Source organism: Babylonia areolata, chromosome 13 (genome assembly GCF_041734735.1).
Source record: "Babylonia areolata isolate BAREFJ2019XMU chromosome 13, ASM4173473v1, whole genome shotgun sequence".
In the NCBI taxonomy this organism is placed as follows: Eukaryota; Metazoa; Mollusca; class Gastropoda; order Neogastropoda; family Buccinidae; genus Babylonia; species Babylonia areolata.
The window spans coordinates 10,509,960-10,535,775 of record NC_134888.1 but is presented as its reverse complement, the minus strand read 5'-3'; the positions used below and the strand labels follow the sequence as shown (position 1 = coordinate 10,535,775).

The following is a 25,816-nucleotide window of genomic DNA, read 5'->3' as shown; positions in this document are numbered from 1 at the left end:
GGAGGAGGGGACTAAGAAAGGAAGAGAGACAGACAGACAGATAGAGAACAGAATGTGGAAAAGATAGAGTACAAAATCTAAAATGGAGAGCATGAGTGTCAGTGATTGGAGAAAGAAAAAACATGATATTGGAAGGGTGTGTGTAAGGGGCGGGACGGGGGAAGCGGGATTAGGACAAAAAAAATTATCAATAATCAAATATTGTATGCACTACTTCTGTAGATTATTATTTGAAAAGAGGTTTGTGTGGGGACCTACAATAAACAACCAACTGGACTATTTAACACATAGCTAGCTGACTTTAATAAAGAACAGTTTGAAATATATAACTATTTCCAAAAAATGTTTGAAATATAAAACTTTTTCAAAAAAATGTTAACATTTGAAACTGGTAACATGTGTTCCGCAATTTCTGGAGGCAAAAAAGGTTTCATTACTAAACAACGAGTTAACCCCTAGGCTGCCTGCATGACGAGATAACTCGTCATGGCAAGCATGTATGCTTCACTGCCACAATGACGAGATAACTCGTCATCAAAATATTCTGACATTTCCCTGGTTTGCATTCACTTCGTTGACAAAAATAGTGGTAGCTTTAGCCTGGGGAATCTCTCTAGATTCTATTCATAGCTAGAAACCCCATCTTCGTCATTAAGCAGTCCTTTATTTGAACGTTTTGGTTGGGTCACTGTCCAAGTGTTTGCCTGACTTCTCTCCTCGCTCGCTCAACAAAATGTCGGACTGACGCCGTGCTCAAGACATGTGATCGTGACGAACTAAATCAAGCAAGATTTCTTTCTTTAGCTGATGCTCAGAAAGAATTGAAGCGTAAATTCGAAGGAGAAGATAGTGATGAACATTTATAGGACGATCTGATAGAAAATAAAGGGAGCAATCAAGAGAGTGGCCAAGATGCGACTGTCAGTGAGTGATGCCAGCTGTACAGATGTTAGCAGTCGACAGAAGATGACCGAATTAGCAGCAGAGCGATATTCTTGGCACGCAGCCAACACGGTCTGATGAGAACTGAATCAAGTGACCGTGTGAGAGGGGTGAGGAGGAGGGGGGTGGAGACTGAGGGGGCGTGGCCTCACATCCATCTTATCACTTGTAGAAGTCACAATGTATTGTGTATCTTTCTCTTAAAAAATATATATATATTGTGGTTGTTCTAGTATGATTTTGTGTTTGCAGATATCCATTTGTCCAGAAAATATGATGTTTTTGTGCAAATTACCTGACTAATGTTTGTAATGAACAAGTTGAAAATGTGACAAAAAACAAAACACTGATTTCAAAACAACAGCATGTCACTAAAAATATATAAAATGGAAAAACAGCATGTGTTTTGTATTCTTTATTCATTTACCTTTCAGAAAATATATACTTTTATGGGTCTTTCTCCAATAACAAAGAGCACAGAATTTTTGGAAAATTTATACCCGTTTTTTGTGAAAAAAAACCCTGGCAAATAGATTTCAATTAAATTTTATTTTCCTGGCAGCGAAAGGGTTAAAACGTGCTCTACCGTTAAACTTCCCTTGCAAATGCATTCAATATTTTCACAATATTTTGTGTATGGGGCATTTAGTAATAACCTAAATGCCATGCTCTTAACAGCCCTGCCAGTTCTTTTAGCATTTAATAAGGCAGAAGTGTTAACTTCTAAAGACATAAAGGAATTTTGCATATTTCTTTCAACAATATTACACATTTCAGATGATGATAAACGATAAGGAAGTTCAATTGCATTTAAAGCGTTTTTAGCTCCAAGCTTTGCAAGATGATCTACACGTTTATTAGAGAAAAGCCCACAGTGTGAGGGAATCCAGCACATTTCAATATTAGTTCCTCTCATTTGAATACAGTGAATCAAAAATCTTATTTAAAAAATGGTATAATTAATGTTTGTGCAACCTGATTTGATAGACTGCAGAACTGATTTTGAATCGACACAAAATAAAACATTAGTCAAGTTTAGGGGCAGATCAATTATATATGTTAATGCCATAAGGACGGCAATTGATTCAGTTGTAAAAATTGAGAAGCCCTTTCCAGTATGATAAGACTTTTCAATTTTCAAAGCAGGAATTGCATATCCAGAATCAGCAAACTGATTTTCTAGAACAGAACCATCTGTATATATTTTTAAGTGGTGGGGGTATGTTTCAGACAAGTGTGATTTGACTCGAGAAGCTAGTATATTGGGATTTTCATCTTTCTTAATGTCACAATATTGAATATCAAAAGCTGCTCCCGTTAATTCCCATAATGGAACTGGTGAAGTGCTCATAATTGGAGCAACATTTTGTGGATCAACATTTGATTGATTAATAGTATCTGACATGTATGTAGAAATAATTTCTAGATTTCTGTTCTGTTTCGCTTGTTTCGCAAAAAGTTTGTCAGACCGTATATTAATCTCAGTTTTGACCGAATTTTCTGTAGCATTTGCTCTAATTACATATTTTGCCGATGCTGGCTTTCTTAATTCATTAAGAGTTACACCCCCCTAAAGTTGGGAAAAGGAGGAGACCAGGAACTGATGATTCAGACTCCCGATTCGGAGGTCGGTGAGACCTCTGGATATTGGCCGTCGTGGCTTTGTGGTGGAGGGCACTGAAGATGACAAGCCCTTGTCGGCTCTCAGCCCCTTCGCCATCCAGAAGGGTTTCCAGTGTCTAGCAGGCTCACTGAAGTCTGTCAAGAGGCTGAGGAGCGGAGCATTTCTGGTAGAGACAGCGTCAAAAAGGCAGACACAGCTTCTGCTTAAAGCGACCACTTTTGTGGATAGGGCGATGAAGGTTTTCCCTCACAAAGGACTGAACTGTTTGAAGGGGGTTATCAGATGCCCTGAGTTGAGAGGAGTGTCTGAGGCAGAGATTAAGTGCGAGCTGTCCTCTCAGGGAGTGACGGATGTTTACAGGGTGACAGTAAGGAAGGGGTCGGACAGAGTCCTGACCAATACATTTTTCCTCACCTTCTGCTGCCCGAATGTCCCCAAGGACATACGAGTCGGATACCTGCAGGTGAACATAAGTCATGTGCCGTCCCCTCTACGGTGTTTCAAGTGCCAGAAATTAGGATACGTGCGGGACCGCTGCAAGGAGGAAGAGGCGTGTGGCACCTGTTCAAAGGCGGCGCACCAGGGCGAATGCGTCAGCCCAGCCCGTTGTATGAACTGCGGAGGCAGCCACCCGTCCTCATCTAAAGACTGCCCCACCTGGAAAAAAGAAAAAGAAGTCCAGAAGGTGAAGACGGAGAAGAAAATATCGTTCTTTGAGGCTCGTAAACAAGTGGAGGCTAAATTGCCTAAGGCGTCTTACGCTTCTGTCGTCAGACCCAGGATGGTGGATGTTGCGATCCAGACGACGTCCACAGGGACACAGACGGATGACGTACCTACCTTGGTAGAACCATTGGCCTTGGGTGAAGGCGCTGTATCCACCCCTTCCCATCCTGTACGGCGGTCCTCAGGGGCTGCTGGGCGGGGGCGGAGAGCCTCGGGCGGAGGCACTGTGTCCGCCTCCCGCCCCCAGTCCCCCTCGTCCCGCCTCGCGTCTGCCTGCCCCTCGGGCTGGTGGGAGTGCCCTCGTTTTAATTGTTTGTTTTTTTACCCTTGTAGTAGTTATTAACGCGGCGATAGCCTTGAGATGGCCTTAGTGGTCGGTGAGGCTCTAAGCACCATAATTTCATTTCATTTTGGTGGGAGTGCCCAGAAACCCCCCGTACCTCCAAAACCAAAGGAGGGGAGGGTTGCAGCCTCGGCGGGGTCAGGGAGAGCTGAGGTGGTGGATATTCCGGCTTGGTCGGAATCAGACAGATCTTTAAGCACTAAAAACAGATATGCGGTCTTGGCCGACCTTGAGCCACCGCAAGCAGAGGGGCAGATGGTAGTGATGGATAAGGCTGCTGCTTTATTTTTGATCTTTTTAATGGCGATAATTCATTGGAACATCCGTGGGTTTTACGCCAATCTCCAGGAACTCCAGCTGCTTTGTCGTGCTTTGAAACCTTCAGTGCTGGCGCTGCAAGAGACTCTGCAAAGAGATGGCAAGTTTTTATCTCTCTCTGGTTTTAACTCCATTTCTAAACCCGCTCAACCGAAGTAAGAGGGATTGACAGGAGGTGTCGCTCCTTTTATACGCAAGTCCCTTTTATACAATACAGTTCCTTTAAGCACCCCTTTACAGGCAGTGGCAGTCACAGTCACACTTAAGAAAACCATCACTGTCTGTTCTTTGTATCTTCCTCCTTCCGTCCGTGTTCTGAGGCAGGACCTCATGAACCTTGTCAACCAGCTCCCACGACCGTTTCTACTGATGGGCGACTTCAGTGGCCACTCCCCGCTCTGGGGAAGTGAGATGACATCAGCCCGAGGTCTTCTTTTGGAAAACCGTCTCTCCGATATGGACCTGTGCTGTCTTAACGACAAATCACCCACTTACTTTCATCTGTCCTCTGGAAAGCTCTCGTGTTTAGATCTGTCGGTCTGTGATCCATCGTTGGTCCTGGACTACGAGAGCAAAGTGCACGACGATCTGCACGGGAGTGACCACTTTCCTGTCATCCTCCGCCCCACAGATGGGGAAGGTGACTCTCTGCCTGACCGCCTGAACTATGACAAAGTTGACTGGGGAATTTTTACCACAAAGTTAAGAGCGGAGCTGCAGGAAGAAATAGTCTTACAAAGCAAGGATTCTGCTGACACTCTGACACAGATCGTTTTAGATTGCGCCAAAACCTCAGTCCCATTGTCAACTTCCAAGCCTGAGATGCCTAGAACGCCCTGGTTCAACGCGGAATGTCGGGAGGCCCATAAGTCTCGGAAGAGAGCGCAACAACGCATCTTTCGGAGACCAGAGACCGATAGCATTCAAACCCATCAACAGCTGAGGGCGAAAGCCAGGTATGTTTTTAAAAAGAGATTTTTGCACTTCCTTAACCTCCAACACACCCAAGAAGATAGTGTGGAGGGTTTTAAAAAAAATTAAGGGCAAAAACGTCTGCCCAACTTTTCACCATCTTAAACTCTCAGATGCTCTGGTCACAGAGAAAAAAGCAGTTGCTTATTTGCTTGCCTCCCCAATCGAACTGAACTCTAGATCTGCCAACAAATCTGCTCGGTTTCTCAAAACCAAAAACCTGAAAGAAAAAACACCCTGCAACTTCTCTTCCGACAACACAGAGAGCTACAACCTTCCTTCCTTTCACTATGAATGAACTAAAATCTGCCCTTCAGACCTGCACAGATTCCTCTCCTCTCTTAAAACATAAAACATCTTCCCGAAACCTGTCTGGACACCCTGCTCAATGTTTACAACCTCATCTGAATTACAGGCTTTTTTCCACCCTCCTGGCGGAAAGCCCTCATAATCCCGGTGCCAAAACCGGGAAAAGACCCCTCCAACCCCTCCAACTACCGCCCAATAGCACTGACCAGCTGCATCTGCAAACTGATGGAGAAGATGGTCAACGGTAGACTGATGTGGAAACTAGAGACCAACGGCCTTCTGGCGAAAGAACAGTGCGGTTTCCGTAAGCATCGATCTACCGTTGACCATCTGGTTCGTCTGGAAACCACTGTAAGAAATGCCTTTGTAAAAAAAACAGCATGTGGTGGCCATATTTTTTTACTTAGAGAAAGCTTACGATACCACCTGGAAATTTGGAATCCTCTCGGACCTGCACAAGTTCGGCTTCCGAGGACACCTGCCCCAATTCATCCACAACTTCTTGCCAGCATCCAGCAACGGCTTCAGCATCTGCGTGGACAAAATTCAGTGTTGGGCAGAGGAGAATGGTTTCACCTTTTTGTCCTCCAAAACTGAGTGTATTCATTTTCATAACTTTCGCCAGTTCTATCCAGACCCTGAAATCCGTCTGGGAAAATCCACCATCCCGGCGGTTAAGGAAACCAAATTTTTAGGGGTCGTTTTTGATCAGAAGCTGAACTTCCTCAGCCATATCAAACAGCTGAAAATATCTTGTCAAAAAGCCTTGAACATCATCCGAGTTGTGGCACACACAGACTGGGGTGCTGATAAGAGAACTCTCTTGTAGTTCTCTTGCACCTCTACAGAGCCCTGGTCCGGTCCAAACTGGATTACAGAAGTGTAGTATACGGCTCGGCCAGACCGTCTTAATTGAAACTGCTGGACCCTATACACCACCAAGGGCTCCGAATCAGCTTAGGTGCGTTCCACACCACCCCTGTGCACGGCCTGTACGCAGAGGCGGGGGAACTGTCTCTCTCCAACCGCAGACTGAAGCTGACCCTAAATTATTTCTTGAAACTGTTTTCTGAACCTACAAACCCTGCTTACGACGTTGTATTCAACAACCCTTTCAACAAGAAATTTAAAGACAACCCAAACTGCATCCCTCCTCTTGGACTCCGCATTCAGCTGCACATAGAAAATGCCGATCTGGATGTCGGTGGCATCTCAGACTTCTCCAAGTTCCCCGACAGCCCTCCGTGGACCTTTAGAACACCTGAGGTCCGATTCAATCTGGCCTCGTACCGTAAAGACTCCACCAGATCACTGGCCTACAGAACTTACTTTTCAGAACTTAAACTTTTCTCTGCCACAAATTTCCCACTTTCCAAAGAATCTTCACTGACAGTTCCAAGTCAGAGGACGGAGTCGCTGCATCTGCGTTCTGTCCTGCCTTTCCTGACCAGCCCTCAACGGAACACATCCTGTCTGACAGCTCAGTGTACACTGCGGAACTGACCACACTGGTTCTGGCGGTAAAAATAGTTCTCTCTTCGAAACAAAAGAGATTCATGATCTTTTCCGACTCCTTGTCAGCCCTGGAGGCGATCGCCTGCAGGAATATCACTCATCCCAAACTGCTGGAATTTTACGAAGCTTTTACTCTAGTAATGAAGAAAGGATACAAGGTTCTGTTGGCCTGGGTTCCTGGACATGTTGGCATTCGTGGTAACAAAAGGGCAGACCTGCTGGCCAAGAACGCTGTAAAGAAAGAATTATCAAGATCCTTTGTACCATACACAGACATGAAGCAGAAGGTGAACACTTATGTTAAGGATCTTTGGCAAGAGGAGTGGAACACCCAGACGGACAACAAGCTCTTCCAGATCCGTCCGGACCTAAAAGAGACCCTCCCTTCAGGGGTAAGAACAGAAAGGAGTCTGTGCTGTGCAGACTGCATGCGGGGCACACTTTTTTTTACTCATTCTTACTTGTTGAAGGGGGAAGAGGCCCCTCAATGTATTCCCTGTGATGAGCCTCTCACCGTGAAACACGTGTTCCTTGACTGTTGGGATCTGCATGATGTTAGACACAGACATTACATGGCGGTTTCTGTGAAGACCTTGTTTCGTGATGTCCCTCCGTGGACGCTGATGGACTTCTTGAAAGAAGTGAACATTTTTAATCGGATTTGAAGGTTTTAAACTATGGAAGTTTTTTTAAACTTTGAGTGGAAAGTTTAAAGTGGTGATTCGTTTTAATTGGGTTTTTTTTTACCCTTGTAGTAGTTATTAACGTGGCAATAGCCTTGAGATGGCCTTAGTGGTTGGCAAGGCTCTAAGCACCATAATTTCATTTCATTTGACATGAGCAGGTTTGGTAGTTTTCACGATGTCAGTATAGGTTCTGTTGTCATTTGAAATGGAACTGTCTGTCTGCGTGGAACTGTCAACAGTGTCATTTTTGTACTGTGATTTTCTTAGGGTGCAAATGATCTCTGTTTGGTTATTGACAGTATTTTCTAGAGCAGAGATCTTTCTGCATAAATTTTCTACAGTGACACTGAGATGGTGAAGATCACTTACTGTCTTGCTGGCATCAGTTATGTTTTTGTTGTTGACATTTTCTTTTGTGTTGTCCGCTTGGGTCATTTTTTTATTTTTTATTTTTTTACAACAGTTCTCTTCAAGGTTGATGTTTTAGAACTTTCTTGTAGAGATTGTTCTTATGTGTAAAGTGCCTAGAGCCCACTCAACCCCCCACTCCCCACCCCATTTTTTTCTATAAAGAATATGTAGAGAATATGTGCTGTATAAATTCACATGATTATTATTACTTGGACTGAGGGTATCTATGAAGTGAAAAAAAATTGTCACAGCATTAGGGTAAAAATTATTGAAATATACATGTGCTTATTGTGTGGGAATGTTTCAGAGGAGAGTGAATTGAAGAGAACATTGCAGTCTTTGGCATGTGGCAAGGCCAGGGTGCTGCACAAAGTTCCCAAGGTAAGAGTTTGTTCCCCACATGCCCTGTCTTGCTTTTGGCGACTTGCCTGTGTACACCGTCTCCTTTTTCACCCTGGGTCTTGTTTGTGTGTGTGTTTGTGTACTTGTCTAGGAGAGTTATGTGCTTAAGTGCATTTGAAAATAAAACTAACAGTGCATATTCATGATTATTGCACAGTTCATACATGTGCATCACCATCACGTAATTTTTGACTCAGAATTGATTGTGACATAAAATGGATTGCTTCCGCATTTCATTTGTTGATTGTATTATGGACAGAGTCAGACACAAACTGACTCTAGACATGGAAATGGAGAGGAAATATTAAGTCACCCAGAGAACACAGCATTAAAGGACACAAATTTTCCATCACTATTTCTGCTTCTTTTGTTGTTTTTTACAACAGGTGAGGAGGATGACCATGCTGTTGTGGAAATTCATTTAGGTTTGACTCTACCAGACAGAACTGCACTCTGCAGTCCAGCATAAGTCAGGTTTGAGAAATGTAGACACATGCAGTCCGAAAATATGAGAAACTCCGAAAAATCCAGCCTTTTCCCCTCACTAAACAAGTCCAGCAGAAAGATTTACTGTCCGAATAATTCTTCATTTTTCATTGCATATACATGATAAAGCTCTTTTGGTCTTTACCTGTTGAATACCCTGAAAAGGCAGAGCTGTCTGAGTCCAATACAAGCAGTGACAGAATGGAGTGGTAGTCTTGTTCACAATGTGTCTGCCAAGCTGGAAAGAAGATCCCTGGTCTGTGGTTCACATTACGCATGTCTTATATTGTTTGTTCCCTTCCAGTGGACTGTCAGTGATGGTCTGGACATTTGTCTTTATGCTATGTAAAAGAAACCACAGCAGCAATAGAGTTGTCCATGGCAAAATGCTGAAACAAAATTCACTTAGGAAAAAAACAACAAAGAAACAATCACTATGAAAATGAATATACTATATGTAGACAGCAAAAAAAGGATTAAAGTGAGGCACTTTTCCGCGAGGAAACAGCTTAAATTTCATTCAGAGAAATATGTATGGATGAGATTGGTACAGAAAATGTTTACCGAGTTGTTGCATCATCATCAGAATCATAAATGGAAGTCTGAACCACAGGAGCAAGTGTGTTTTGATGAAAGAGTGAAGCAATCTGAAAACAGTTCAGTTGCTGTTGTGTGTATCATGTGTCAGGTGTATGAACTTTTACTGAGTGGCTGGCTGAAATATGTCATTGTTCATAACAGCTAGTGTGTTTACAGCCACATAAATCAGAGTTGGGTACAACTAGGCCTGGACTGGAAATGACAGTAGTTGCCATGCTGTTAAACCCATTAACAGCTTATATATCAGAGATTCACATATTCTCACAGGTGGGCCAACAGCAAAATGAGAACTGTATGGTTTATCCACTGCAATGGGAATTCATGTGCAGCTTAGTCTTTTGAAGGAATATGACTCGCAAACTCGGAGGCAAGATTGCACTGGCTCTTAGTTCTGCAGCCTTTTGGGCCAGTTGGCCTTTTGGAACCATCCCAACACTGACTGTCCTAAAGTTCTCTTGGCTAAGAGTGGGGATGTAACTTGGGCAAGACACTCTCCGCTACAATCAGTTCTTGACCAGATAGTTGGGACAGCAGTTGCTTCCCCTGCTGTTCTGATGGTCATGGTGAGATATGACTGACAATCATAAATGTGTATGCGCTGACTGAAACAACACAAAAAAAGTGTCAAAATGAGTAAACACGTTGCCATAGGACTGAATCAAACTTTTTACCAGCACAGAGTGGATAGTTTAGATCATGTGTATATATGTTGTTTTTAACCATATTTCCACACACTTACTAAATCTTTCTCAATCACAACGTTCCCCCTTCCCTTTTTCCACTATTTTACTCGCACCCAAGCATGGAAGCAGTTTTCAGTACACACCAGACTTTGAACCACTCCCCCTACTCTCACTCTATGTTGATGATGATTGTGCCCAGCATTGAGGAAGGATGGTGGGTTGTCATAGGGAAAAGATGTGGACTGTGGGGACAGGTTCCAGTTCAACGATGACTTCAAACACAAGTTGTACCGCATCAAAATAAACCAGATCCAGATGAAGGAAACGGTTAGTGTCAACCTTTCATTATTCCTATCCAGGTATTTGTGATGGCACTGAAGGTTTTAAATTATTAGAATCTAAACCTTTAGTTACCCTGTTGACTCTTTACATCATGCATTTATTATTGTTATTTTTCTTGTTGTTGAAAAGTATTTATGGTTGTGTTTCATATTTCCAGACACAGACCTACCTCCTGTATTCCCAAATACAGACCTGGCAACTTCTACAATTTGAGCATTGCAAAAAACTGAAAATGCTACACTCGTATGCTCGCAAATGAAAAATTCTGGGTAGAAGGACCAAAAAAACAAGTATTGATTTAATAAAAATCATAATGATAATAATGATTTTAATAATAGTAATAAGTATTTATATTATGCTGAATATTGTGCAGAGACAAATCAAAGTGCTTACACACTGGTCATTTACACATATGCATAGCTTTAATTCAGAGGAATGAAAGATAAAACTTGTAAATTTTGATGATTTGAGAAGCCGCAGACTGGGAAGAGGGAGGGGGGGGGGCTATTTTGGGAAAAAAAACCGGTAGGTTTTAAGACCAGACTTGAAAGAGCTGAGTGCAGAGAATTGACAGTGCGAAAGAGGGAACTCATTAGAGTGATATTGTTAATGGACAGAGAAAGTGGTGTGCTGTGGAGTGTTCAAATCTGAGAATGCAGAAACAGAGTGGATCTGATGCTTATCATAGAGAGGTGATAGGGTGTAGAGTGAAGGTAGTCACAGAGATAGTAATGTGTAGGTTTGCTTATAATATAGAGTAAATAATGATAATAGACTTAAAAAAACAACAACCAAGATTATGAAGAGTGATTGGGTACCCATACTATTATGTGGGCCACTTGTACAGACTCTGGCAGGGATTGGATTCATGTCCTGTGCAAACTACTTCCCTGCTCATACGGATGCAATGAAAGTAGTTGCAGCTAGTGACCTTCCTCACTATAAAGCCTCCATTCAGCATGCCCATGCTGTGCCCTCTTTTCCCATTTCCTCATGCATGGAGGATCTGTTTTGCTGCTTGTCACAGCAGACAGTATTGTCTTTTTTCCTCCCACTTTTAACTTCAGAGCATTCATCAGTAGTATCAACACTATGATTGAAATTCAGCCTGGACTTCCTTTTGTAGTTCTTAACTGTTTCTTATATTCTACCATGTACTAAAACATTTGTAGAGATACACAAGAAACATTTGTTTACACAACATTTGATACACAATCTCTCACTCTCCTTTTTTTTTTTTTTCGTTGTTGTTGTTGTCCCATCATCTGCTCCATTTCAGTGTCATTACTTCCACTCTGCTCACTCCAAGTCCTCTCAAACACAGCCACACCCGGGTTCATCTGTCACATTCACAATGTTGGCAATCCACAGGGAGCCATCAGTGTTAAATCACCAGGAGGCCACACACCAGAGGAGACCCTGCACTGGTGCACTGAGTTGATCACTTACCTGTAATTGTCAAGAGTCATTTGGCACATCGCCATATCATCTTTATTATCAGGCAAGAGATTTTTCTGACTATAGTCAGATTTCCGACTGAAAATTGGCTACAGAGGCTATTTTTGAGATTGTGTAAATCCGTTGAGAAAATTGGGGGTTGGGGAGGAGGGCTGGGGGGGGGGGGGATGCGGGGGAGGTTTCTGACCGACAAAGGTTGCATGAACGATGTCCAACCGATCAACAAGACAGACCCACAGCGTTTGCTAAAATGCCCCATGTTTGTATAAGCGAACCAATTGAGAATAAGTGAACCGTTGCTCCTCTGTCATCATTCAGCTTATCCATATTCGGTTGGGATTACAAAACTTCTGCTTGTGGGCTTCACGACTTGCAAAGATACCTGATTTCGTTGATCGTCTTCAATCATTGACAAAATGAGAAAACTCACAAAGGATAAGAAGATTTTTGCAGCAGATATTGATGAAGGAGTGAAAAATAAGTGGAACTGGGCCTGGCAAGATGAGATCGTGAAAACAGAAGTGAATAACAAAAAAATAACTTTACGGGTAGGCGACGCCATTCACAAAATGGACGCTGCGGGCAAGGCCAAGCGCGATTGGTGTCAGATTGTATGGGTGCAACTCTTCAGTCTAGGCTTGGAAATCTGTTTTCAGATTTACATTAAAAACAGAGCGTTAGTTTTCTGGAAGAAAAAAAAGAAAGCCAATGGGCCGTTTTATATCATTTACTGATGATCTGTCAAAAATGAAAACGGAATGCTCTTTCGAAACCTCCCGAAACCTGGAGGGTGTCAGGCTGGTGTTCTCTTGACCCTCTCCCGGGAGGGTCACTACCTTGTCGTGGTCGGGCGGCTTAGTGGCCAGTGATCGAGCGAGCTATGTCGGCGGGGGCATCAGTGCTTCTTGGGGTTTGGTGCTCTGGTCCCAGGTCTTAATTGACAGCCTACATAGCCATCGTAGCTGTTAGGGCTGAATAAGTGGTGGTTTTGTACTGATGCCCCTGATAGGGCTTCCCATGCCGAACAGGTCGTGAGTGAGGCCCAAACTAAACGTGACCCACTGTCCCTTTCGCTGTTCTCTATTCTTCTTTTTACCGCATCTTTTCTGTCCTCAGCTCCCCATCAAACCTTCTTTTCCACATTCTTTTTTCTCTGCGGCCTTCTTCAGGCCCGCCGTGTTTGCCGTGCGGCACGACCTGTGATGGAGGGGAATGAGATCCTGGGGATTGAGAGAGCACGCTGCTCTCAACACATCCCTTTGGCTCGGACCTCTCCTAAGACAGGCGGCACACATTGGCCCGTGTGTGTCAATCGGCTACCCCTTCGTGGGGCTGGGTCAAGACTGGCAGTTTAGTGGCTAGCGAAGATAACCCCCGTAGTGCTCGGTTCTCTGTCCCCGGGAGCTGGGCATGATCGGGGGGGAAAACGTTGGAGCTAGACTGTTGGTCGTATATCCCTCCCGAAACCTGGAAGGGGTCAAGCTGGTGTTCCCTTGACCCTGGCCCCTAAGTTGGACCCCATGGTGGGTGGGTAAGGGAGGGATGAATTTACATTTTTTTCAACATGACTTCCAAAAAATCACACACCCCTAACTCTGGAAAAAGACGACGACAAGGAACGGACGACTCAGACTCTGATTCGGAGGTCGTTGAGACCTCTGGATTTTGGCCATCGTGGCTTGTGATGGAGGGTGCTGATGACGACAAGCCGTTGTCGGCTCTCAGCCCCTTCGCTATCCAGAAGGGCTTTCAGTGTCTGGCAGGATCGCTGAAATCCATCAAGAAGCTGAGGAGCGGAGCATTTTTAGTGCAGACAGAGTCCAAAAGGCAGACACAGCTCCTTCTCAAGGCGACCACTTTCGTGGATAGGGCGGTGAAGATTTCCCCTCACAAAGGTCTCAACTGCTCAAAGGGGGTCATCAGATGCCCGGAGTTGAAAGGTGTGTCTGAGGCTGAAATCAAGAGTGAGCTGTCCTCTCAGGGAGTGACCGACGTGTACAGGGTGACGTGAGGAAGGGGTCGGACAGAGTCCCGACCAACACTTTCTTCCTCACCTTCTGCTGCCCGGATGTCCCCAAGGACATTCGGGTCGGATACCTGATAGTTAGTGTAAGCCTGTATGTGCCGTCCCCTCGGAGATGTTTTAAATGCCAGAAATTTGGACACGTGAGAGACCGATGCAAGGAGGAAGAGGCGTGTGGCACCTGTTCGAAGGCGGCGCACCAGGGCGATTGCGTCAGTGCAGCCCGGTGTGCGAACTGCGGAGGTGGCCACCCGTCCTCATCGAAAGACTGCCCCGCCTGGAAAAAAGAAAAACAAATCCAGAAGGTCAAGACAGAAAGGAAGATATCCTTCTTTGAGGCAAAGAAACAGGTGGAGGCCGCGTCACCTAAGGCGTCATATGCCTCTGTCGTCAGACCCAGGACGGTGGACGTCGCGGTCCAGACGACGTCCACAGGGACGCAGACGGACGACTTACCCACCTCGTCGGAACCGTTGGCCTTGGGTGGAGGCGCCGTGTCCACCCCTTCCCATCCTGTGCGGCAATCCTCAGGGGCTGCTGGGCGGGAGCAGAAAACCTCGGGCGGAGGCACGTTGTCCGCCTCCCGCCCCACCCCACCCCCCGGCACCCCTCGCCCCGCCTCTCGTCTGCCTGGCCCTCGGGCTGGCGGAAGTGGCCAGAAACCCCCCGTACCTCCAAAACTCAAGGAGGGGAGGGTTGCGGCCTCGGCGGGATCGGGAGGGGCCGAGGTCGTGGATATTCCGACTCGGTCGGAATCCGAAAAAGTAATTTCTAAAAATAAATACTCCATCCTGGCCGACCTTGAGCCACCGCAAGCAGAGGAGCAGGGGGGTAGCGATGGAATAGGCTGCTGCTTTATTTTTTTAACCTTTTTAATGGCAGTGATCCACTGGAACATCCGGGGGTTCTACGCCAATTTTCAGGAACTCCAGCTGCTTTGTCGTGCCTTGAAACCTTCAGTGCTGGCGCTGCAGGAGACTCTGCAAAGAGATGGCAAGGTTTTATCTCTCTCTGGTTTTAACTCCGTTTTTAACCCGCTCAACCGAAGCAAGAGGGATTTGACGGGAGGTGTCGCTCTTTTTATTCACAAGTCCCTTTTATACAGTACAGTTCTTTTAAGCACCCCTTTACAGGCGGTGACAGTCAGAGTCACACTTGAGAAAAACCATTACTGTCTGCTCTCTCTACCTTCCTCCTTCCATCCGTGTTCTGAGGCAGGACCTCATGAACCTGGTCGACCAGCTTCCACGTCCGTTTTTACTGTTGGGCGACTTCAATGACACTCCCCGCTCTGGGGAAGTGAGATGACATCAGCCCGAGGTCTTCTCTTGGAAAACCTTCTTTCCGACATGGACTTGTGCTGTCTTAACGACAAGTCTCCCACTTACCTTCATCTGTCCTCTGGAAAGCTCTCGTGTTTAGATCTGTCGGTCTGCGATCCATCGTTGGTCCTGGACTACGAGTGGAAAGTGCACGATGATCTGCACGGGAGTGACCACTTTCCTGTCGTCCTCCGCCCCACAGATGGAGAAGGTGACTCTCTGCCTGACCGCCTGAACTATGACAAAGCAGACTGGAGTTTTTTTACCAAGAAGATAAGAGCGGAGCTGCAGGAAGAAACAGTATTGAAAAGCAAGGACCCTGCTGACACTCTGACTCGGATCGTTTTAGATTGCGCCAAAGCAGCAGTCCCATCGTCTACCTCCAAGCCTCAGGTCCCTAGAACGCCCTGGTTCAACGCGGAATGTCGGGAGGCCCGTAAGTCTCAGAAGAGAGCGCAGTGACGCGTCTTTCGGAGACCGGAGACCAGTAGCGTTCGAACCCATCAACAGCTGAGGGCGAAAGCCAGGTATGTTTTTAAAAAGAGCCAGAGGAAGTCATGCAGAGATTTTTGCTCTTCCTTAACCTCCAACACACCCAAGAAGAAAGTGTGGAGGGTTTTAAAAAGAATTAAGGGCAAAAACGTATGCCCAACCTTTCATCATCTTAAACTTTCAGACGCTCTGGTCACAGAGAAGAAAGCAGTTGCCAATTTGCTTGCCTCCACAATTGAACAGAACTCGAGATCTGCTAACAAATCTGCTCGGTTTCTTAAAACCAAAAACCTGTCAGAAAAAACACCCTGTAACTTCTTTTCCAACAACACAGAGAATTACAACCTTCCTTTCGCAATGAATGAACTTAAATCTGCCCTTCAGACCTGTACGGATTCCTGTCCAGGAATGGACGAGGTCCGTTATAAACTCTTAAAGCACCTTCCCCAAACCTGTCTGGACACCCTGCTTAAAGTTTATAACCACATCTGGGTCACAGGCTTTTTTCCACCCTCCTGGCGGAAAGCCCTCATAATCCCGCTGCCGAAACCGGGAAAAGACCCCTCCAACCCCTCCAACTACCGCCCAATTGCACTGACGAGCTGCATCTGCAAACTGATGGAGAAGATGGTCAACGGTAGATTGATGTGGAAACTAGAGACCGACGGCCTTCTGGCGAAAGAACAGTGCGGTTTCCGTAAGCATCGCTCTACCGTTGACCATCTGGTTCATCTGAAAACCACTGTAAGAAATGCCTTTGTAAACAAACAAAATGTGGTGGCCATATTTTTTGACTTGGAGAAAGCTTACGATACCACGTGGAAATTTGGTATTCTCTCGGACTTGCACAAGCTCGGCTTCCGAGGACACCTGCCTCAGTTCATCCACAATTTTTTACGAGACAGACAATTCCAGGTGAGAGTCGGCACCACCCTGTCTGACATTCACGAGCAGGAGCTGGGTGTCCCGCAAGGGAGCATCCTGTCGCCGGCTCTTTTCAGCATCAAAATTAATGACATCGTTCAATCCGTTCAGAAGGGATCGGACAGCTCGCTGTTCGTGGACAATTTTGCCTTATATGCAACTGGCAGCACGTATGCCAGCATCCAGCGATGGCTTCAGCTCTGCGTCAACAAAATCCAGTGTTGGGCAGAGGAGAATGGCTTCACATTTTCGTCCTCCAAAACTGAATGCATCCATTTTCATAATTTTCGCCAGTTCTATCCAGACCCTGAAATCCGTCTGGGAAAATCCACCATCCCAGCGGTCAAGGAAGCCAGATTTTTAGGGGTTGTCTTTGATCAGAAGCTGAACTTCCTCAGCCATATTAAACAGCTGAAAGTATCTTGCCTAAAAAGCCCTGAACATCATCCGAGTTGTGGCACACACTAACTGGGGTGCTGATAAGAGAACTCTCTTGCACCTCTATAGAGCCCTGGTCCGGTCCAAACTGGATTATGGAAGTGTAGTATACGGCTCGGCTAGACCGTCTTACTTGAAAATGTTGGACCCTGTACACCACCAAGGGCTCCGTCTCAGCCTGGGTGCTTTCCGCACCACCCCTGTGCACAGCCTGTATGCAGAGGCGGGGGAACCGCCTCTCTCCAACTGCAGACTGAAGCTGACCCTCAACTATTATTTGAAATTGTTTTCTGAACCTACAAACCCTGCTTACGACGCTGTATTCAACAACCCTTTCGATAAGAAATTTACAGACAACCCAAACTGCATACCTCCTCTCAGACTCCGCATTCAGCCGCACTTAGAAAATGCCGATCTGGATGTCGGTGGCATCTCGGATTTCTCTAAGTTCCCTGACAGTCCTCCGTGGACCTTTACAACACCTGAGGTCCGATTCGATCTGGCGTCGTACCGTAAAGACACCACCATTCTCTGGCCTACAGAACTTACTTTTCGGAACTCTGCCACAAATTCCCCACTTTTCAAAGCATCTTCACTGACGGTTCCAAGTCAGAGGACGGAGCTCGCTGCATCTGCGTTCTGTCCCGCCTTTCCTGACCAGCCCTCATGGAGCACATCCTGTCTGACAGCTCGGTGTACACTGCGGAACTGACCGCACTGGTTCTGGTGGTAAAAATGGTTCTCTCTTCGAAACAAAAGAGATTCATGATCTTTTCCGACTCCTTGTCAGCCCTGGAGGCGATCGCCTGCAGGAATATCACTCATCCCAAACTGCTGGAATTTTATGAAGATTTTACTCTCGCAACAGAAGAAAGGATACGAGGTTGTGTTGGCCTGGGTTCCCGGACATGTTGGCATTCGTGGTAACGAAAGGGCGGACCTGCTGGCCAGGAACGCTGTAAAGAAAGAATTATCCAGATCCTTTGTATCATATACAGACATGAAGCGGAAGGTGAACACTTACGTTGAGGATCTTTGGCAAGAGGAGTGGAACACCCAGACGGACAGCAAGCTCTTCCAGATCCGTCCAGACCTAAAAGAGACCCTCCCTTCGGGGGTGAAGAACAGAAAGGAGGAGTCTGTGCTGTGCAGACTGCGTACGGGGCACACTTTTTTTACTCATTCTTACTTGTTGAAGGGGGAAGAGGCCCCTCGATGCATTCCCTGTGACGAGCCTCTCTCCGTGAAACACGTGCTCCTTGATTGTTGGGATCTGCATGACGTTAGACGCAGACATTACACGGCGGTTTTCTTTGAAGACTTTGTTTCGTGATGTCCCTCCGTGGGCACTGATGGACTTCTTAACTCACTCAGTACGGCCAGTCCTCTCTTCTCCTCTACACAAACCCCTCGGATGTCCAGTGGGTGTCTGAATGACCCAACCTTTAGCTTCCGTCGTCAGAATTGTGGTATTCTTTGTCAACATTCACGTCTTCAATACAAGAGTCTTCCGCTTGCAATATTTTGATGATGGTAGTTGGGGTGAAACGCTATTAACTTCATCTCTTTCGCCGTTCGTATGGAAAGAGTTAAAAGAAGTGAACATTTTTAACCAGATTTGAAGGTTTTAAACTATGGGAAGTTTTTTTTTAACTTTGGAGTGGAAAGTTTTGAAGTGGTGACTCGTTTTAATTGGTTGTTGTTTTTTTATCCTTGTAGTAGTTATTGACGCGGCGATACCTTGAGATGGCCTTAGTGGTCAGCGAGGCTCTAAGCACCATAATTTCATTTCATTTCACTGACGGTTCCAAGTCAGAGGACGGAGTCGCTGCATCTGCGTTCTGTCCCGCCTTTCCTGACCGGCCCTCAACGGAACACATCCTGTCTGACAGCTCGGTGTACACTGCGGAACTGACCGCACTGGTTCTGGCGGTAAAAATGGTTCTCTCTTCGAAACAAAAGAGATTCATGATCTTTTCCAACTCCTTGTCAGCCCTGGAGGCGATCGCCTGCAGGAATATCACTCATCCCAAACTGCTGGAATTTTATGAAGATTTTACTCTTGCAACGAAGAAAGGATACGAGGTTGTGTTGGCCTGGGTTCCCGGACATGTTGGCATTCGTGGTAACGAAAGGGCGGACCTGCTGGCCAGGAACGCTGTAAAGAAAGAATTATCCAGATCCTTTGTACCATATACAGACATGAAGCGGAAGGTGAACACTTACGTTAAGGATCTTTGGCAAGAGGAGTGGAACACCCAGACGGACAACAAGCTCTTCCAGATCCGTCCAGACCTAAAAGAGACCCTCTCTTCGGGGGTGAAGAACAGAAAGGAGGAGTCTGTGCTGTGCAGACTGTGTACGGGGCACACTTTTTTTTACTCATTCTTACTTGTTGAAGGGGGAGGAGGCCCCTCGATGCATTCCCTGTGATGAGCCTCTCACCGTGAAACACGTGCTCCTTGACTGTTGGGATCTGCATGACGTTAGACGCAGACATTACATGGCGGTTTCTTTGAAGACTTTGTTTCGTGATGTCTCTCCGTGGGCGCTGATGGACTTCTTAAAAGAAGTGAACATTTTTAACCAGATTTGAAGGTTTTAAACTATGGAAGTTTTTTTTTAACTTTGGAGTGGAAAGTTTGAAGTGGTGACTCGTTTTAATTGGTTGTTTTTTTATCCTTGTAGTAGTTATTGACGCGGCGATAGCCTTGAGATGGCCTTAGTGGTCGGCGAGGCTCTAAGCACCATAATTTCATTTCATTTCATTTCATTTGCTCTTTCGAAAGCGTCGTTTGTTGATCCCTTGAAGTAGACTGAACTTCATAGTAAACAGAGTTGTATTGAACACACACACACACACACACACACACACACACACACGCACACACACACTTGCACACATACACATGCACAAATACACTTTGCATTCTTTCCTCCCATCATCTCCCCTCTCTTCTCTCTGTCTGCCTCCCTCTCTCCTTCTCTCTCTTGTTTACACACAGTTGAATTGAAACCACACATACACACACGCGTGTGTGCACTCACGCTCGCTTGCTCTGTCTCACTCTCTTCTCCTTCTTTCTCCCTCACACACAGTTTAGTTGAACATACACACACACACACACACACCCACACACACAGCTGATCAAGTCACTCCCCAACCCCCACTGTCAATGACTGTGGCAACTTTGGCATTGAGCCAAGACACTGACCACTAGCTCTAGTTGAGAATCCTTGAATGCTGAAAGTGATACACCCAGTCACATACCCACCCCCTCCTGCCTCCAGTCATTCCACTTCCCCCTTTCTTTCCTCAACCAACTCACATGCTTGTCTGTGGAATAGAGACAACAGCTGAAAAGACCAGATGGTCAGTTATATTGGTACAGTGCAAACTTGTGTGCTAAGAACATTTTCCTTGAAAACACACACACACACACACACAGACACACACACACACACACACACACACACAAAGAGAGGCCCCCCAAATCTCTTAAAAATCATGAATTTCTTTTTCGGCCATGGGGCTTTGCCACCCTGGACCCGGCCAATTTTTAGAGGAAACTCTCCTGGACAATTCCCCAGCCACACACACACACACACACTTACACACACACTCACTCACCCAATCACTCACTCACACAGAGTTTAACACACACAGAGTTGTATTTAAAGCAGTGCACATACATGCACACACCCAAACTTTCACTCTTTCCTCCCATCACCCGGTCCCCATTCTCAATCTCTTTGTCTGTCTGTCTCTCTTTCTCACATACACACAGAGAGTTGCATTAAACACACACACACACACACACAGACACACACACACACACACACACACACAAGATTTTGTCCCCAAGGCTGACAATTACAGGTTTGAGAGCAAAAACACTTCAGTTGAGGAAGAATTGGACTGATTTTTTGTCTTCTACCTCAGCAGCAATGGTGGCCCTCAAGTGCAGATTTTATGGTTTGAAATTGAGAAAAACCTTCAGCTTCAGGGGCTTTGCCCCCAGGCCCCCACCAGGGGCGTTGCCCCGTAGGCCCCCAGACCCCTACCTTTCAGACTCAATCACAATTTCCCAATCTCATGCCCGATTATAGATTAGTATACTGTATTGTTTTCTTCTGTTGGTTTTTTGTTGTTGTTGTTTTCTTGTTGTTTTTTGACTCACTTGTGTAAACAAAGTGAGTCTATGTTCTAACCTGGTGTTCGGTTGTCTGTGTGTCCGTGGTAAACTTTAACATTGACATTTTCTCTGCAAATACTTTGTCAGTTGACACCAAATTAGGCATAAAAATAGGAAAAATTCAGTTCTTTCCAGTCATCTTGGTTAAAACAATATTGCACCTCTGGGATGGGCACAAAAAAAAGAAAAAAAAGAAAAATGAAGCCTAATTATATGCAAACTGCATTTAGTGTTTTATTTATATTTTTTGTATTCTCTAAACTTGGCACTTTGATCTTATATTCTGACCCAACAACAAGAGCAGTCATTATTATCATTTTTTGTTCAAACAGGAACTTCTTTTGCTAAGCATGGAAGTTTTATTTATTTTGCAAACCTTTTGGTGCAGATAGTATAGAGGGAAATTACTCTGTAATTAATGCTAGGGGACTTAATTTGCTTTAAACTGATCTTTCTCATCTTAAACATTACATTTTGAAATTATACTCAATATATAAAAAGCTTGGATTTTTTTTTTTAAGTGTATCACAAGTGAGTCTTGAAGGCCTTGTCTCTCTTGTTATTACATTTAATCAAACATACATACTGTGACATATTAATTCCCTTCCATACTCCCCACTCCTTCTCTTTTCTGTATGCCCCACTGCTTAACATTTCAAATGTTATCAAAAGAGGTCACTGCATAGGCATCCAGAAGGGAGGTAACATCCTAAGGGAGGTCGTTACTGGTTGCACCTGCTTTTCATTTCTCTTTATTAGCAGGGTATTGGTTTGCTTAGGACAGGAATCAGACCCATACTTGAGTCTGCACCAGTGAGTCACAGTAAGTGTGATAGGTTACTGTAATTTGAGAAAAACATTTCCTTTTTGTAGTCCTCCATTTGAAGGCAAGGTGTTAATGGCACTACTGACTAGAGTAAAAATGTTGAGTAGATGAACTGGTGGATTTGTACATGAAACAAAATTTGTGGTTGATGATTGCAGCAAGAAGAGAACACTTCCACTACCGAAAGAGTGTTCCATGATCGTCAGTACCAGGTGGATGCTGCCATTGTGAGAATCATGAAAATGCGGAAAACTCTTACCCACAACCTTCTTATCTCAGAACTGTACAACCAGCTTAAATTCCCTGTCAAGGTATTGTACATTCAGTTCTTTTCACATGGGCATGTATTACAGGGCTGACAGCTTGTGGGAGGGTTGGGGAATATTCTTGCAGAATATGAAAGGCCAGGAATTAGGGGTGGGGGGAGAGAAATGAAGAAAAACTCAGTAAGATCATAGTTTGATTTTCATATCAGGTCTCTGTTGTAAAATTTAGTCTGAAACATGAGTAGACAATTTAATGTAACACCAATTACCATGTACCATAATTATTATGTTGGGTAGTTTCCACCATGGAGACATTTTGCTTTGGTATTTTCAGGCGTAAATTTATGTGGCCTGGTGTTTCTCTTAGATCTCTCTGTCAGGTTTATGTTAAGTGACATCATTTATCTTTGACAAAACTTCAACTAAAAAGAAAAGCCAGAGAAGTACTCACATTCAAAATTAAACAGAATGTGTTGTTTACTTGCATGTGTACCAGTGTGTTGAAAACCATGGGAGATTATCATGTTTAACTGACTCTCTTGTGATTTCGCTTCAAAAAGTGTTCCTCAAATACTCTGTCATAAAGAAGTCTGATGAAGAATTACAGGGAGTCCCAGACCTGCCAACCCTTCCATTGTGAGGGGAAAGTGCTCAGACACTGGCGCGTACATGCGCACACACACACATGCAAGCATGCGCGCACAAAAAAGATTAGAGGGGGGAAAGGGGGTGGGGGGAAGCTGTTTTGCAATCTTTATTAGGCAACAAATTTTGAAAAGCCCCGAAGGCTATTCCTGAGATTTGTGTAAATCTGGTGAGAAAGCGGGGTGTGGGGGGAGCGGGCTGGGGGTGAAACTTAAATGAGACAGCGCCTTCGATGGCTGTTACTACAAAGCACCGGTGCCGAAGCGCCGGCACATCTCCAATGAGTTAAAAAGGTGATCATATTCACCCACCTCCTCAGAGTTTTTCTTGCATCTGAAGAAAAACTCTGAGGAGGTGGGTGAATACGATCACCTTTTTAACTCATTGGAGATGTGCCGGCGCTTCGGCACCGGTGCTTTGTCTGCTCAGAATGACGTGCCACAGTGTAGGATTCGGCAGATCGCCGAATTTTTTTTCATACACTCAACAGTGTTCGGTTGAAGGGAAACTAATCAGGCTGTCTTGAGGGATCAGTCTAGGAAAAATTGAGTTATTTCCCCTTGACCGTTAATTGCGTGGAAGGCTTTTTTTCCTAGACTTTTATAGACTGAGTGAAAGGTTGATCTTTTCATAACCAATATGGCAGCCAAGACGAATGTACTCCCTGTGTGAGGCTGTCGAAATTGTGACAAAAGGATTAGACATTGAACGTGACCTCCTTGACACTGGTGACGAATTCTCTGATGATTTTTCTGATGATGATGACATTCAGTTAGTACCAGGTGATGATTTTGAAAGTGACAATGAAACTTTGCTGACTGACCCCTACAACGCTGAGACAGAAATTGACAGTGACACTAGTGACGGTCATACTGCAAGACAAGATGACTTGATGACTTTAGATATTGACGATGAGGAACAAGAGTACTTGTATGAGGGGTAAAAGACCTGACAAACTTCCCACTGGCTGCACCTTTCACTGGGAAACCCCAGGACTCAGTGACTTTCCAGACACGCCCACTCCTGTTGAGGTGAGTGTGTTTACAATTTGATACTTTGCTAATTTATTTCTTGTGTAAATAATGTTGATTTTTACAATTTTTCATGAATAATTTGTATATATTAATGTAATGTAAAATTATCATTTTCTGTGTGTGCACTTATTAAATAGTGTGGGTGTGTGTCTGTGCAATGGGTGTGTCAGTGTATTATGCATGGGCGTATCTGTGTGCGTGTGTTATATATATACTGTCACTCCTGAATTATTATGCATGTGTATATGCTGTGTAATATTATTGATGTTTATTTTGCATCTGTTTTTTTCTTTTCTTTTTTGCCCTTTTTTTGCAATACATGCAAAAGCTTTTCTTCCTTTTTTCTTATGACAGCATTGTCTGTTACAGAAATTCAAAACACTTTACACGCATGAGGAGGAGATCTGCCAGACACAGGAGCAGACATGGGGAGACTGAGGCCAGGCAGTCACTGGCCTGCTAACCATTCCACTCACCAAGGAGCAGCAGACTAGGAAAGCACAGAGAGGGTGCAAGGTGTGTTACACAAAACACAAAGCACAAGGAGCGTCACGCAAAAAAAAGCTACCACAATCATGTGCAAACAGTGTAAAGTGCCCCTCTGCACTGTTCCATGCTTTGAGGTGTTCCACACAGTCAAGGACTACAGCAAATAATAGTCTAGCTGCATCAGAAATGTGTAAATAGTTGGGTTTTTTTCTTTTTTTTTTCAAGTGATGGATTTGTATGGTTTTTCTTTTTCTCTCTTGTGATTTTCTTTTTTTTTTTTTTTTAAATAGTTTGTTGTGCAACATGTGCAACATTTGACTTCAAACTGATTCATAAGAATCAGGGAACCTTACGGTGTGCAGGCATGAGATTTTTCTGACTATAGTCGGATTTCCGACCGAAAATTGGCTCCAGAGGCCATTTTTCAGATTCGCGTAAATCCGTTGAGAAAATCGGAGGGGTGGAGGGGGGGTGAGGTTTTTTTTCCGACCCACGAAGGTTGCACGAACGTTGTCCGGGGGGTGGGGGGGGGGGGGTGTGGAGGAGGTTTCTGACTGACAAAGGCTGCATGAACGTTGTCCAACCAATCAACAAGACAGACCCACAGTGTTTGCTAAAATACCCCATGTTTGGATAAGCAAACCGATTGAGAATAAGTGTTCTGTTGCTTCTGTGTCATCATTCAGCTTATCTGCATTCGGTCAGGATTACAAAACTCGCTCACGGGCTTCACGACTTGCAAAGATACCTGATTTTGTCGATCGTCTTCAGTCACTGACAAAATGAGAAAACTCACAAAGGATTAGAGGATTTTTGCAGCACAGATCGATAAAGGAGTGAATAATATGTGGAACAGGGTTTGGCAAGATGAGATCATGAAAACAGAAGTGAAGAGTAAAAGAATAACTTTACGCGGACAAGGCCAAGTGCGATTGGTGTCAGATTGTAAGGGTGCAACTCTTCAGTCCAGGCACGGAAATCTGTTTTCACATTTGCATTAAAAACGGAGCGTTTTCAGGAAGAAAAAAGAAAGAAAGAAAAAGCCGATGGGCTGTTCTATATTGTTTTCCGATGATCTGTCAAAACTGAAAAAGGAATACTCTTTCGAAAGCGTCGTTTGTTGACCCGTTGAGAGGCGATCCAGTGACTTGTGAGAGCACCAAAATCGAAGTCCGAAAGTTTCCTAAGGCACTGTGAAAAGCACGCACGTGCGCACATGCACACAGCACATGCAGTTGATCACACACACACACACACATACACGCACACGGACATGTGAGCGCACGCACAGTAACACACCGTCACACACACACACACACACACACAAACTTGCGTCGGGGCACG

At 44.8% G+C, this 25,816-nt stretch overlaps 1 protein-coding gene across 1 annotated transcript in view; it reads left to right on the top strand.

Annotated features, from left to right (window-relative positions):
• LOC143289050 (cullin-4A-like) overlaps window positions 1-25,816 on the top strand; it is a 200,259-nt gene that overhangs the window by 153,043 nt on the left and 21,400 nt on the right. Inside the window, exons 18-20 of the mRNA XM_076597859.1 lie at window positions 8,154-8,227; window positions 10,246-10,344; window positions 22,197-22,349. Coding sequence (XP_076453974.1) covers window positions 8,154-8,227; window positions 10,246-10,344; window positions 22,197-22,349 — 326 coding nt within the window. The remainder of the gene's footprint in view (window positions 1-8,153; window positions 8,228-10,245; window positions 10,345-22,196; window positions 22,350-25,816) is intronic.